We start from the raw sequence: 16,543 nt of genomic DNA, 5'->3' as shown, positions 1-16,543 counted from the left end.
GAGCAACTTGGGGACTGAACATGGGGAACCCATCAAGAGCTGATTTCTGAATTAATATGATCTGTGATGTCACATCTTGTCACACATTACCTTTTTTTGGGGGGGGGGGCAAGTGAAGGCAAGCACTGACTGCTCTTATGATTTAAAAAAAAACACTGTGACATATTGAAAACAAACACACCAAGACAGAAAAGACAGACAGGAAGCAATGCAGAAGCATGGACAGAGGGAGGCAGTGAATTAGAGTCTTTAATTAGACCAGACATAGAGTGCTCTCTGTGTGTGTGACACAAGCTAGGCCTGAAGGGAGAATCATAAAGGGAAAGTCACTTTCAAGCTCCACTAATATAATGGGGCCTCTTGGGACTGAGCAGGGGGTAGATTTTTTTCTTTCTCGTTTCTGTGTTTGCAAAGTGTGTTTTCATCTTGAAGTCTCTCGGTGTCCAACCTGTTTCAAGGTTGGCTCAAACAGCTGAAGTCATCAGTGTAGACCGTGAGGTCAATGTGTGGCTTTTTTTTTTTGCCATTATCATCCTCAGCAGCAGTACAAATAGAGCCTATTGCTTAGTCTGGTGTCATATCAGTCTTGTGTGGCTAAACAGGCTGTTCAGTGAGTTGTGAAATTGAAATGCAGCCTTGGTTATTAGACAAACAGCCTATCACCCATACTGCTAGTTCACTGTCAATATCCACTGTAGCGTCAACTAACAACACAACTCATTTGTTGATTAAGAAGAGCTGTGCATGTTGCGTATGCCTATATGTGCATAAGCGCTGATGCACGTTTATGGGCTTGAGCGTAGGTTTACATTTGGGAGGGTATGACTGCATTGAGGTGCCTTTGGTGTATACATCACTGAGACTACTTTAGTGCCACATATTAATCCTCAGTAGCACTACAAATGAAAACATGACTTCTGGTAAAATATTCAATTTGGATCTATTAACCCAGTGGCAGAGATAAACAAACCTGAACATGAGCGTATACATACTCTGTGTGTATACTTATGTGTATACAGTGCTAGAGGGTTAAAAGACTGCTTTACTTATGGAAACTGAGCAATTATTTATTCTTCTGCTATGCCATATTTCATACAGATTCGAGCTCTATTGCAAAAACCTTGGGTGAATAGTCACTCTACTCATTTCTTTGTTTAAGTTTAGGCTGATGGGCTGTGCACTGGCATTGTTGGTCAAACTAAAAAAGGTTTTTCTACTGTTCAGTAAAGATGACAAGTGGAAAAAGAGAAAAAAAATCGAAGGAAAAAGAATTGACTAGCTTATAGTGTCTGAATTTGATCATGTTTATTTTTATATAGAGATGCATTCAGCCAGTGTGGCAGGATGAGGTCATCTACCTGAAATGAAGCGGGGGAGCAACCAAGGGCAGAGTGATAATCATGAGGATTGGGAGAAATCCCATTGGGCTGGTAACATTTCAGAGTGATTACTCTGGTCTAACAATCTGGAGCCTTGCTGCAGGCTAAGCTGGACGGGTTCTGTGCTTGCAGAGGTAGTATTCACATACAAATAAACACACTCAGAGCCTAAACCAAATTAACAGTGACTGTGTTTGTAGTCTCTTAATTAATGAGGTTAAGGTTGACCTTCTCTGGTTTACTGATTTCTTAACTGGCATATAAATGAGAAACCTTGTCTCAGTTGTGTCAGAGTATCAGAGAAACCTGACTATCCTGACTATCTCTCCAACTTCTTGTTTTTATATGCATATATATATGTGTGTGTGTGTGTGTGTGTGTGTGTGTGTGTGTGTGTGTGTGTGTGTGTGTGTGTGTGTGTGTTTGCTACTCCCTAAATTACCTAACTCCGTTTTTAGTGCTCGACCCAAAATGACTAAAGGAGAGCCTTAAGTCAACAAGATCTAGAGGAAGACGCGCTGACAAGGTTTCTCCAGGTGAACCTCTGGAAGGATTACTAACAACTGCCTGCAGCTGAAATTGCCTCTGAATTGCTAACGGTTTCTCATCCACTCCGCTTTCTGTGACGCATGACAGATGCCTGTTGGCTTCAGCTCTCTGTCACTTACCCACTGGCTACTATGCAGGTCTCCTGAGGCACATGAGTCTGCTGCTGCCTAGGGCTTTCTCAGCCCCCTAAAACCAAACACTATTAGGCATTAGTAAGATATCAATTTAGACTTAATTTATCAATTATACGCATTACTCCTCCTTAGCATATAAGCTCATATATAACATGCTTAATGACAAAACTATTTCTTTATAAAGCATTACATCAAGTACAAACAAGCTATTTAAGAGCTGTTAATAGTTCACGGTATCACAGATTTTCCAGCTGGAAGCTGATGCACACTTTTTTGTAGTGTTTACACCCGTTTGTTTCTGATGATAATAAAAAACTTTAGCTAGCTACCTTTATGATGTTGGGCTAAATTCTGCAGCTATAACAGCTTCAGCTCTTCTGGGAAGGCTTTTCACAAGGTTTAGGTGTGTTTTTATGAATTTGTTGATCATTCATGGAGAAGCACATTTGTTAGGTGAGATACTCCCTCATCCATGTCTTTATAGACCTTGCTTTGTGCCCTGGTGGACAGTCATGTTGAAACAGGAAGGAGCCATCCCCAAACCGTTCCCACTAAGTTGGGAGCATGAAATTGTTAAAGTTTCTTGGTGTGCTGTCCAGTCGTGATGTGACTTACACCACTGTATCCCTCACTTTCCATTGTGCTTGGTGATGAGTGGCCGTGGAAACCCATTCCATGTTCTTGAGCTAATCTGACGGTCACATGAAGTTTTGAAGTGTGTTGAGATTGACTCCACTTTGTGGAGTTGCTGTTGTTCCCAGTCATTTCCACTGTATTATAATATTTTTTAATATGGTATTTATGTTTTATTTGTATTATGTCCTTAATGTTAAGCATTTTGGTCAGCACTTGCTGTTTTTGCCTTGGCTATCACTAACAGTTAGCTGTGGAATATTTACAATTGCGGAAATGTCGCGACTGGACTTACATTTCAGTATTCTGTACACATTAAGTGAGTTATGTTTGCATCGTGCATGCATGTCTTACTAATGCTTAACAGTGTGTAGTTCCATCAAGCTTAAAGTCTGCACTTCACTTGCATCTTGATTGTTTGATTTAAGATCAACCATTGCAAATTATTTAAATACAAAAGATGTGCTACTATCCTCAACCTTTACAGTGACCAGTGATTTTTTTTTTATAGTGCAAGTTTGTTTGGTTCTAATTTCATGTTTCATTTTCTCTTTTCTGAAAGCTGAAATTAAGCTACAAGTTGCCATCTTTGTTTTCAAAGACTCAAGGTCTTCTAGTGTGCTTTCTTCTCATTATAGATTTAATTGTCTTTCTTCCATCATAGCATGACAGAAACAATAATGGGCAGGACAGGTTTGTTAGATGAATTCCAACTTTGTTAGAATTGTTTGTCAGGTACGCATTGCCAGTCCCTACTTTTCCTTGTTTCACAGCAGAGTCTGTGTTTGTCTGCAAAAAGCCACGTCTTCCCGCTCCTCTGGGCAGCTACACCATTTTTTGATACAGGGATCATGAGGTCAAGCGCCTTTAGCAACAAGTTTCGCTCATTAAAACTGTTTCTCAGCTGACTGGATGCATTACGCTTCAACATGATGACATTACTTATTGCCTCTCTCAACACTGGCATTTACTGTAATTTGACCCTGCAGTAAGGCTGTTTCTTTGTGTGTCTTTTCTCCCCTAAGCTGTCATTCTTACCCTTTGCAACTTCGTCCTCTTCATTTATTATTTTCCAGCGTGAACAAAGGTTCAAAGCAGACCCTTATAAGTAGACAAAATAAGCCAAAATTGTACTGCAGCAAAAGTACTGTCACTTTACGAAAAATAAATAAATACCACGATATAAAGATGCGTACTGAAATAAATGTCTATAGTAATTTTACAAAGAAATCCTAGCACAGCGCTGCAGCACACTTTCACTTTAATATAACGTTGGGCACACGTATCCTGAACTCTTTCACTCTGCTGCTGTTGATGGCATTAACATATTAAGTAAAGCAATTAACAATGAATAATTTTTCAGGCAATTTGCCAAGGATTCTCATACAATTAAAAGAACCCACATAAAACAACACCAGGCACCATTCCAAGTGAACACCACATTGTTTTTCATTTATTCTCTCCTTTATCGACAGTTTTTTGTGATATAATATGCCACAGTGCAGTTCATTAAAGTTGATGTATGTTTATCTTTAGGCAGTCAGTTTATATGTTAATAAAACAGAGAGCGACTTGAGTTATGTGGTACTTGTTGACCTGTCTTTTAATATGCAGTCAAGTACCTGAGCTTAGCCAGTGTTCACTGGAGCCACTGGAGGAAGAAACGTATAAAAAAATAATAAATTTCAAATAATAAGAAAAAGTATGCGTTGGACGTTCACATGGCTGGTTACGTGTTTGCTGTGGCAAAAGAATGTGGTCAGTAGAGAATGGTGAGTCATCTTTCTCCACTGGGAAAAGTGTACAGCTAATTTAACTTGGAAATAAGTCATATGTACGGTGGCACTGAGGTGCAAAACACAACAAAACACGACAAAACCGAAAACATTTCTTTACATTTCAATTGTTTTTGAATGCACAGACACCAAGTCATCCAAATCATTCCCTGTTTATTTTGTACTATTTTCAGCATATATTTCACAAGATGTGCGGTTAGTGCAACATGACAATGAGGGGGCTGAGACAGCTCAAGTTGAGTGTATTTTGTGGCTCCAGCTAATAGGGCTTATTATGCACTTAGCCGGTCTTGCAGGCCCCTTAGCCATCTCCCTGTTGGCTAAGGGGCCTGCCATTCAGGACCACACAGGCCTGTTGTTAGTGTCAGTTTACTTGACATTTTCTTTCTGTCTACTTTGAGCCCAGAGACTAAGCAGCTTTCCACTGTGATAATGGTCACCTGCCACATACCCACAGTGGGAAAATGAATATGCAGAAAGAAGGAAAAAGTGCAAATCAGAAGAAGTATAGGGGCGTCTTGAGCTTGCTGCCACTATGTCTGATGTTACAAAATAGGTTGTTTCCAAGGTGACAGACAATCAAAGTCAACCATTTTACCCCCATTACTTTCTCTATCTTCAATTAGCATCAAGACGAATAGAGGGCAGGCAGAACTGTCTCATGGAAAGGTTCAATAAAAACTTGCAGCAGTGACAGTGACAGTACTTAACAGACAATTCTGACCCAACGCACAGAAGCAGTCTCGAAGTGAAGGTGAGAATTAGTGTGCAAATAATTCTTTATTGTATTCTTACAACAGCCTTTTAGTGCCCTTCAAATACCACCAAAGTAATGACATGAAGAAATTAAATTACAACGAACCTTGCCTGCTCCAAATCTGACCTGAAGCTTTATTAAAATTAAAAAAAATCCAGTGCAGTGTTTTTATGCAAGTGTGTGCTGACTAGGTGCTAAATCATGGGCTGAATAAATGAATGAATGTCTTGTAGAAAAAACAAAACAAAAGAACAAGACAAAAAGAGTAACATCATGATCATGAAAGTACATTTGAAAGTACAAAACATAACAAAAATACGCCATCTGAATGACTGCATTTGGGGATTACACTTTCTTTCAGCTGGCCAGTCTTATTTTCAGATATATTGTCTATAACTTCTCTGGAGGAATTCTTACTACAGCCGATGATTTAAAGACTAGATAAATACATGCTATCTCCAAGTCCTGTAGCTCTTTATCCACCTGTGTTATCTCCACCAATTTTGTGGCACTATCACTGACAGCTGGATAAATATTTTGTGTTTGTAGAGCTCAAGAGGTAAACACAAAAGCTAAGAATAACTTAAATGCCTTTTTGTTCTCTTTTATTACCTCAGTGTGCACAATTCAATAGTGACACTCGTGGGTTTTTTAGCAGCATCCATCTGAGCAAAAGGAACACTGTGAATGACATAATAGCACATTCACTATGGCTCAATGAGCATCTTGCGGGAAAGGAAGGACCAAACAAAGAGCCTTGGCCTGCAGCCAACAGGCTGCAAAGACACCAAATTATAGTCCCTTCATTACAGGATTGCAATCAGTTCATGGATCGATACATACAGTAATCACTATCTGTGCAGAGAAAGTAGAGTGAAAAGGATTGGTGGAGGGAACAATGTCTCAGTATTTCAGCCTCAGCAAGAGACTGGAGAGATCCATAACTGCATTCACAAATTGCCAATTTGGCTTACTAACCACAGGCTGTATCACGACCACACAAGAGGTAGGCTTCTAGCACAGGGCTCATCCTTAAATGCTACAATTTAAGGAAGAAAGTGTTGTGCATTTCATTATCAAGTGTGCAAAAACAAGAGAATCTGCAAATACATACCCATATCTAACCAAAAATGCACACATTTCTGTTGACATGCTGCTATTTTTGTTATCCCACGAGGCCACAACGAAGTGCCAGTACATGGCTGGTTTTAGAAACATGCTTTTAAACAGTCAGAGTAATTCATTAGCTTTGGTCTGAGCTTAGAATGCTGATAGTTTTATTTAAGGACAGCTGTTCAAATGAAACCTAAAACGTGTAGGGATCACAGAGATTTGAGCGTTTCCCTGCACCTGACCTTCTGACCCTGGAACTCACCCCTCTTTTCAAAATCAGCATAACCCTCCTTCTCCTGTCAGTGTACTCTATCTTTTAGCTCTCTAAAATTCCAATTTTAATTTGTGGAATACATGTTATGAGTATAAGAGTGATGATGCGTAGGCACTGCTTCTTTATCGCTGCCTTGGGAATTGGTGTGCTCATATGTGTGTTTGCTTATGAGGTGCAGATTTCATGAGCATTTGAGCATAAGCAGGTTCTTTAAAACTGGCCAAATGTTTAATAGCCAAACAAATGTTTTCTTCAGCACTTCACAGGCCTTGTCTTCCTTACAGCTAGCTTAGGAGACTAGCCGCTGTCTGTGGACCCAGCAGGCCTATTGGATTCATGAAGCAGCATCAAAGCTTTCATATGCCCCTTACATTTCCCACTGCTCTCTCTCATCTTGCTGCCGAATCGTTTCTCCAAAGCTGTCGGATACTCTCTCTGCAGGGTGGATGGCACTCATCAAAAACTAATAGAGGGTGACTTCATATGCACATGGCGTGTGCGTCTGTGCAAGAGCAGTGAGGTAATGTGATGTGACGAGCAGATTTGCCAGCGTGTGGTCATCGAGATTTTGAATGGTTTTGCATGCACACATGCGCGGGCGTTTATTTTTTTTTTTGTCTCGTCTTATTCCGTTCTCTCTTTGCTAATTCCCCTAAAACTACGTAATCACTTCCGATATGTAATCCAATCGGCCAAAAAAGCAGTATGTTAAGGTTCATTATGCGTTGACTAATGCTCTGCACAAGTTTGGATGAAGCTAGTCATGCAGCTCATCTTATTAAACCTGCTCTCTCTCTGTCTGAGCTGAATCCAATTTAAAAACACATGCTGCTCTGTGCTTTTATTACTGTAAAAGCCAGCAATGGTTAGCTTAAAACGGCGCTTTTGGGTCCAGCACTGACAAACGCAGATTGTATTTGCGTATGACATTTTATCACAATTTAGGATACCCTATTTTTCCAGCAAGGACAAATTTTTGAAACACTTTGGTATGACAGGCGGGCATATTCATTTAATCATAACCCGATGCTTATAAAGTAGCACTTAAGTGACACGGTAGCTGTACTGTTAAGACTGCATGTGTGGTACTGAATGTGGGTGTGTAGGTCGAAGTGTGCGATAGGCTAAGACAATGCCATTGATTCCTCTCTGGCTGGGATTCCATCGTCTTCCTGTTTCCCTCCTCACCCTTCAGTTCACATAAATAAAGCGCACATCCTCAAAGAACACAGAAGGCCACATAGCGCAGTAAACAAACTGCTTGACACAGTGTCTGCTGCAAAGTGCTTAACTGCTGCTGCGTTGATGGTGGTTTGATTGTGACAGAGCTAGTAAGTGGGAGTTGAGGTTAGCGTGTCCATTTTTCTGCGAGGTGTAAAGTTATGTGGGAAAAAAGTAATTTTTTAATGTGTTTTAATACTTTTTTAAATACTATTTTCAGGAGAGCTTGGGGAAAAAGAGGTGGTATGATACTTCTGAACGTCATATTTTTATCAAGTCTGAGTTTGAATTTGCTTTGCACATCTTATATACTTGCATTATTTAATGTTTGAAACCACCAAGCTTCCAGTGGTGCTTCTTTCCATTGGATAGCCGGTGGATATAACAACCTGAACACCAGGAAAGGCCACTGAAGTTGCATTTGTTCATAAAGACAGATGATACGCACAATAAATCTGCGCATTCATGAAGCAACTGTTGGATGGATTGCTCTGCATAGTTGGAATGAGTGTATCACTTTGGCCCCTAAAAAAACTAGCACCAAAGGTGTTATAAAATCAAATATCAGAGGAACTCAACATTTAATTGACAAAAAAAAAAGATGTTATTATGGGTGGATAAATTTCAAATAAGTCATTTCTGTAATGTAGTAAGGGCTTCTGTGAGGTTAATTGAGACCTTGACAGCACTTTAGTCTCTTCTGCATGCTTCTGCGTCTCCTCTTTCCTCTGGCTAGAGTCTACTCTTGGGCTTTACTGCAAAAGATTTGATCAGAGTGAAACGCGTACACTTCAAGTGTGTATGTGCGCAAGAGCGCTACCATGGGAACTGGAGGACGAGATAGAGATGTAGATGTAAAATGAAAAACAGATGCATAGGAACAAGCTCATATTCACAGGAGCTGGAGTGGTCTCAGAGAAAAGTCATTCTTTATATTAGGTTTTGCGCCTAGATTGAAGCGATCGTGTCACTCCTGGGAACTGGCAGGAGAGCTTTTCCAGTGCTCCGCAGTGTGTAGGAAGATCACCCAGAGTATACAAAGGATACTGGAAATGACTTAAGCTGGCTAACATGAGAAGGATCAGTGGATCCCTGATAGCACTGCAGTGTGTTACTGACTTGCTAATGATGCTGTTTTGTTTCTTTTTTTGCTTCTACTTCTGGCTCCAAATTCTTATCCAAAAATCATATGACTGTGTTAACCTTTACATAATTTGCTGAAGGGCATTGTTGGCATCATGACCAAACTGTCTGGTGTTACAGTGAAAATCCACCCACCCATTTGTCCTCTCCTGTCACTCTCCAGCCTTATCTCCTCCCCTCAGCCTTCTGTTCATTAAACAGACATAAACAAAAGAAAGTTTTTTTGTTGTTTGTCTCTGCATTGCATGGAGCTCAGTCTCACTGAGCTCATGGAAGCACGGACAAGCTGTTTGTTGCTTACCGTTAACAGCCCATAGTATGGGAGGTGGTCCAACTTAGTACATAATTGAAAATGGTTGCTGTGGTCCATTTGCTACGCTTTTATTCCTCCTACATCAGCAACACAGGCACCGCTAGGATGCTGCTCTTGGGGGGATTTGCTTTTGTGTGTCGTTTGTCCCCTCCATCTCCTTCTCTCCGCTCTTGATGCCTTTTTTTTATGACAATTCACACTTCAGTTGAGATTGCTCTAAATTTCGATTTCAGCCAAAATGCTCTTTTAAGTAGCTGTCTCTGTCTGGATGCTATTTGTCCCTCACTTCCTCTTTTTTTTTGTCACTCCTGAAATGTTTTCTTTTATGTGAGTGCATCCACCCATATTATGTGGCTGTGTTTTGTCTCAAAGTGAGCGCTATCATCTTCCTTAATGTTCCCGAAGTATAGCTGTTAGTATGTCACTTAACACGGCACTCTTTAAAGATCTCCTTTCCTTTGCTCGTGTCATCCATCCATCACTTGTTCCTCATCCACATGATGTAATGTGCTTTTTTCCTTATGTGTGCTGCCTGACACTGAAAAATCTTTGGTGATATAGGGCACTTGAGCATCAAATCGACATGCTATTATTCCCCGGCCCACCCTTCCACCACACGCTTTTCCTCTCTCACCTGCTCATGTGATCTGGCCTTTCAATCTGTCCGCCAATGGGTTGGCCGCCCCTTCTGGCCAGCCCATCCCTTCTCCTCAGGGAAATGCACCAAGGTCTTGAAGTGATTCTTTTTTTCTTTTTCCGTGTGTAATGGAACTTCAGGATAAACTAGATTTGATGATCCACCCATACAGGGTCCTCTTGGCAGTTTGACTTTGCCCTCTCCCCCTCCCTAAACCTCATTACTCAAGGCTGATTCTTCAGACCGGCGTCCTCGGGGAAACAGAAGTGTAGAAGGGCAAATGAACATAGGAAGCAGAGTGTCACTTCAGATCACAGCTCATGTCAGGAAACTAGTTGATTTGTGTAAGTGCAGAGCGAGCAAGAGTTCTTTTAAACTTGAGCTCATGCTGTTGTCGGTGATGTTGTCTGTTTATACTCTTTTCTTTCTTTTGCCAAGCAGCTGAATTGCTATTATTCCCAAATTAAAATGACACAGAGTTGATCCAGCCAGGAAATGAGGTTATTGCTCTTTATAAGAGTAATGAGATTTGGGGCGACAGAAAATGGTTCAATTAAAATATTAGATATAAAATGTAAAAGGAGTAAATAAGTAGATTGCAAGTCAGAAGAAACAGTACGGCGAGCCAGATGTTACTATTTCTCCTGCTCAGTGAATCCAGCGTCCACGTCATGACTCAAGTGACGGAGGTGTCACTGTTCTCTGTGTTCTTGCTGCGTTTTTTCTGTTGTGACAGCTGCAAGTGTTTGTTCATTTCTTGACAGATGCACACAGTGTCCTCCCTGGCTGCTGTTAGGCTGCTGTTTGACATATGTCCATTGTACAAACTGTCTGTTTTGACTGGTAGTGTGTGAATAAAGCTCAATGTAGTGGAAGGAGGCCATGTGCTACAGACAGACTGGCAGGCGTTAGCAAAGTTGTCAACACCTTTTTTCCTCCCCTTCCTTCTCTCTTTAAAAAAGTGTTCTTCAGTTTCACTTTGTCTAGTCTCTGCTTTCATGTTTCTCTGTTTTGCTGTAATTCAAACACATCTTTGTATCTAATTGTAACCCAGATGTTTGCCTTGCTCTGATGAAAGGAATCCTATTTTACACAAGATGCTGTCGTGCCGCTGTGTTGTACTGACGTTACTTGTTTGTGGGATTCAATTTATGAGCAAATATTGTTTTTGATCTGCAAAGCTTCCATGTTTAAAACGTTTGTTGGGGGTATAAGAGTGACAGCAACTATCAATGTTCTACTAAAATTAGTAACCTTATCAAATCAGTTGCATCTCCAAATGGGCTATATAACCTCACAATGCTTTTAACCTTCTGGAGTAAATGAACACACCAGTGCATCCAAATTACATCACCGTGTCAAGATGACCAGCAGCAAGCCGCAGCCTCACCAAGTCTCCGCTTCAACTTGTGTGGAATGAGCAGATTTGATGTACCAATCTTTACATTGGTACATTATACATTTTCGATGTATAAAAGTCCTACAGCAAAAGAAATAAAATAAAAAATGAAGCTAACAAAATAACCATGCTGATGTTGCCTTTGTACTGGACACATCTCACATGACAGAAGCTTTTTAGATATTCTGTGATTCTTGCGCTGTTAATATAAATTAAAAGAGCAAAAATGTTGTGTTTAGTGTTATATTTTAGATCACCTTAATAGATATTTAGGATATTCATTTGTTAATTTGTCATTTCTAGCTTCATATTGCAAAGCGCCATCTTTTAAATTAACCCTCTGATGTCTGTTTTTTCCCCACATAAAAAGTAAACTAATAATAGAATGACTGATATTTGAATACACACATGCTGCTAATTTCAAAGCTTTAACTCCTGAACAGAAATGTCCTTTTACTTACAGACCTACCTCTCTTTCCCCCTTACCCCCACTTTATTTTTTCCAGGCAAGGAAGAGTCAGTAGCCACCTTCAAGGGCAACGAGTTCTTCTGCTACGACCTGTCCATGACACCCATCCAGAGCAGCACCGACGAGATCACGCTTTCCTTCCGAACGCTGCAGCGCAACGGGCTCATGCTGCACACTGGCAAGTCGGCCGACTATGTAAATCTTTCCTTGAAGAGCGGCGCGGTTTGGCTAGTCATCAACCTGGGCTCGGGGGCCTTTGAGGCTCTGGTGGAGCCTGTCAACGGCAAGTTCAATGACAACGCCTGGCATGATGTGCGCGTCACCCGCAACCTGCGCCAGGTAAACACTGTCTGCATCATCCGAGGCCGCAGCAGTCAGGATTGTGCATCTGTTTGCCACACACGCTATCTTTGAATCATTGTCTTTTTTCTCTCAGCATATGGAGAATACGTTGAGTCGTTGTCTTACCTTTCTCCTCTCTTGCTTGTTTTTCTTCCTTTCTGTCATAACAGAAGTTTCTTTTTTGCAGGGTCAAGTTGAACAGGAGGACCTTTTCTATTTTCTATTACTATTTTAATGCTTTTTGTTTCAAAGATGAACCAGGCGACCAATGATACATGTCATCTTCATGCCCCTGTCATGCAAAGGCAAAAGATACGAAAAACATGTGACAGATAACATTATAGTTAACATGCATGAAATCAAAGAAATCCAAAGATTTATGCAATGTTCTTATTAATGAACCAGGAGGAGAAGTGCTCTGCTTAGTATGTATGCACATAATTTACTCAGGTACACAAATGGAATGCACCACAATTTATCAAAGGTGACAATGCTCTTAAGACCTTTCTGAACAAATTACCTAACACATCTTTGCAAACCTTTAATGGTAGCTAATGGAAAACAAAAGAACACAGGTTTGTGTGTAATCTCTGTGACATACCGTGGGTCTGTGTATGCTAGAAAGCACAAAGGACATGCATCGACAGTGAACTCTCTGAATACTGGACCCTCTGGATGCAGCAAGTCATCAATTGGCAGGTGCAGATACCAGCAGCAAGATACAATCAATTTCACTTACACCTGCCGTGCTTACTTCTTCACATTTTTGGGAGGAATTGTAATTGGAATAAATGGCTTGTCAGAACTAATAATGGGCATTGTAAGCAGTCTGGATGCAAAAAAGCCTAGCCTGAATACATTAACACAAAGATGGTGCATCAGCTTCTTTATGTTTGTCTTCAAAAATATCTGTGAAAAGCAGTCAGTAGTATTAAGCCACTTCTAGACAGTGGAGAACTTCTTGTTGTACAAAAAGCATGACAGCAAAGTGATTCTTAAAATGGAATAAGTGCTGTTAAATTATAGGGAATTTTTTTATGCTAACCACACTGCAATTTGAGTCGTATTGCAGTAATGTTCTTGGACATTTCAGTGCGGTAAGTTAGTCTGACATTTGTAAAGCTGATCTTTTATTAGCATATGCTGTACTTGCCTTAGGATAAAGGCAAAGGATCACACACTCAGAAACACACAGGCTCCATTTAGACACCCTGGCTCAGAAATGCACACATGTACGGACAAATGTGTAATCAGCAGAGCGAGACTAATGTAATGAGTTTGGAAAGCCAACACAAGTTTAAAAATTTACAGCATGAGCCAATCCACCTACCACCTACTGCACCATAATGATCATTAGGTAAATATGACATATGCCATACACATACGCACTTGCTACACTGACAGCATTATTGTCTGTCTGGAGGTTTGTATGGTATGCCTAGACATTCATGCCTCATTATGGGCATGAATGTCATGATCAGTTTTGGCTGTTAATGATTTCTTTGAGCTGGTCTTTTTCCCGTGTGGAATACGTACATTTTTCTTTTTTTCTAATCCACACATGATCAAAAGTATAAATACAGGCTAATTAGCTTTATGGGTGTATGGTAACCTCTGATTACAACTGTATACACTGTCTACTCCTGTTCATGACGCCCATCCAGAGCAGCACTGCAGCGCAACGGGCTCAAGCTGCGCACTGGCAAGTCGGCTGACTATGAGAATCTTTTCTTGATTGGAAAAAAAACATTGAGTTATAGTCAGTCAAGATAGCCTCATAACATATTTAATATATCTGGGTCTTGAAACTAGTAAGCATGTCTAGTGAACTAGATATTCTATGAGAACGTACATTGTTTTATTTCTATAACTTGGTGGAGAAATCTTGACACAAAACTTTTCAGATTTTTTTTTAAATACTGAGTAATAAATATCTAGTTTTCTTCTGTTATGTAAAGTTCTACACATCTTTAATGTATAAAAACTAACCACCCACATCATGTTCTCGAGGCAGTCTCTATTGACTGACAGTCCAGACTGAATCCCCAGTGGATCTTTGTAATTGACTTAACAGGCACTCCTAATGTTGAAGAGCTCTATGTTTACACTGGACACTTCCCATGAAGAGACACTTAAACAGAGATATCAGTGACACTGACCACCTCTGACCCAGCAGATCAATGACTGCGGACATGTTTCCGTGTAGAATACAGTGGCATGTGGCATCAGATGTTCTTACAGTCCTATTCAGTGCATTCAATTTTGAAATTTAGTCAGAAATGACCAAAGTTTTTACCATAGTCTATCAACAGTTGGCCAATTTAAGCTCAAATAATGAAGTCAATAATTTTCTTTTATAAATTTTACTTACAGTTTAATAAGTTGGACTACAATCCCAATTCCAAAACAGCTGGGACACTGTGTAAAATGTACGTAAAACAGAATACAATGATTTGCAAATCTCATAAACACATATTTTATTCAAAAAAGAAAACTGAACGAAAAGAAACTAGAAAAAAAAACTATTAGAAAAAGGCACTGGGTCATTTTGAAGTTGAAGGCACTCACCTCAAAACATTTTTGGAAAAGTGCCATGGGTGTTCTTTATTGTAGTTTTGATGCCTCAAATGTTTTCAATTGATAAAAGGTCCTGAAGGCCAGTTCAGCACTCTACTACAGTGAAGCCATGTTGTTGTAATAGATGCAGTATGCGGTTTAGCATTTCATGCCTGAAATGCACAAGGCCTTCCCTGAAAAAGACGTCATCCTGTAAATACGTTTATGGATGTAATAATTGTATACAAATATAAAACAGTTGTCTGAGTATATGAGGATTAAGGTGAATGTTATACTCATTTGATCCTACTCACCTAATACTACTTAAAATTCCCTGCACATAACACCACGTGTGTGATTACTATTAAATAAGAATTGTAGAGACTGGTTCATCAGCATGTGCACATTTGGTGACCTTTACATAAATTAAGTTATTTAAATTATATTATCTGTTCCTTAAATGCAACTGAAAATGTGAACAGTCACTTACACAATTAAGATAAGATAAGATAGAACTTTATTAATCCCTCGGGTGGGTTCCTCTGGGAAATTCGACTTCCAAAAAAAGCACAGCAACGACCGAAGTTACAGTTACAGAACTGTTATATATATATATATATATATACACACACACACACATATATAAATACAGAGACAAATATAAATAAAATATACAAAGGGGATAAATAGAATAAATAGGAATAAAAAATAAAAATACAAGTGAATTGCACATTTCAAGTATTGAGTCAATTGAAACCATTGTCTTCTGCTGCCTATTGAAGCTAACATGATATATTAAAATATAGCCACCAAGCTACCAAATACTAGCTAAGGTAATCGTACTGAACCAGTGGTGTTCAAAGTCTCATCCATTATGCGTCTACTGTTCTAACGTCTCTTGCAACGTCATGCATATCTACGTCTGCATCAACAAGCTCCAAAATAAGTAAAGCCTGTGAGCTCTTACAAGCCCGGCCGTCTCTCTGACTCTCCCTCTCCCTCTGCATGTGTATATTTGCTGTCTTTCTCCACAAAACCTATGAATTTGTCAGCTTTGTGCAGGATAAAATGAAGCAGACAGAATTAGGTGAGGTGATAGGGACTTGCTGCCAAGAGAGAGAAGAGAAAGGGGAGGGGTGGGGAGAAATGGGTATACTATATGCCTAACAAGCGATCACAGCTTCAGAGCTCCCCTTGGTGGTAACCGACAGTACTGCAAGCATCTGTGAAGCGAGGGTAGTCTAATCCTAGTGGTGTATATTTGACAGACAGGTGAGTGCACTCATCTTGACCTTTCATCAGTGCAAATCTCTAAACTCAATACACAAACATGCTCACTCATACATACACTATTCACTTACACTTTGGTTTAAACAACTAGCAAGGCATCCCTCCCCCTCCCTCTGCATGGTTGCTTACCATCCTGGATTTCTGGTGACAGTTCTCTCCTGTGGGATTCCAAACACACAGCAGAAAAAAAAAGACAAAGATGGAAACACTCATGTCAAGGTGTCCTAGAAAATTATAAATATATCACACACAGCACCAAAAAAGAACTGAGAACTGAAAAAAATGGGTCAAATATTAAGTTTGCAATGCCACACTAGTCCGCAGTTTAGGCCTCTCTCTCTCCTAATGCATCCAATTTTAAATAAAACCGCTCATTTCCACTGTACCATATGGTCAGTGAGCATTGATTTTCAGATCTTTTCAATTCCTTGTACGAGTTTCCCAGAAGCCCTGCAGACATAATAGGTGCTTGCCATTTACTTCTAAATGATTGTTTCTTTCTCCTCGCTCCTTACATTACCCAGAAAGTGGTGCAAAC

The 16,543-nt window shown here is 40.0% G+C and overlaps 1 protein-coding gene across 13 annotated transcripts in view; it reads left to right on the top strand.

The window, feature by feature from the left end:
• Positions 1–16,543, top strand: part of nrxn2b (neurexin 2b) — a 698,285-nt gene that overhangs the window by 298,687 nt on the left and 383,055 nt on the right. For all 13 annotated transcript variants that reach the window (XM_082527645.1, XM_082527647.1, XM_082527643.1 and 10 more), the window contains one exon: positions 11,855–12,156. In XM_082527645.1, the coding sequence (XP_082383771.1) occupies positions 11,855–12,156 (302 nt within the window). The remainder of the gene's footprint in view (positions 1–11,854; positions 12,157–16,543) is intronic.

This window comes from Aulonocara stuartgranti (assembly GCF_965226115.1).
Source record: "Aulonocara stuartgranti genome assembly, chromosome: 3".
NCBI lineage: Eukaryota > Metazoa > Chordata > Actinopteri > Cichliformes > Cichlidae > Aulonocara > Aulonocara stuartgranti.
The sequence above is the reverse complement of the archived record's forward strand: the minus strand, read 5'-3'. Positions and strand labels throughout refer to the sequence as shown.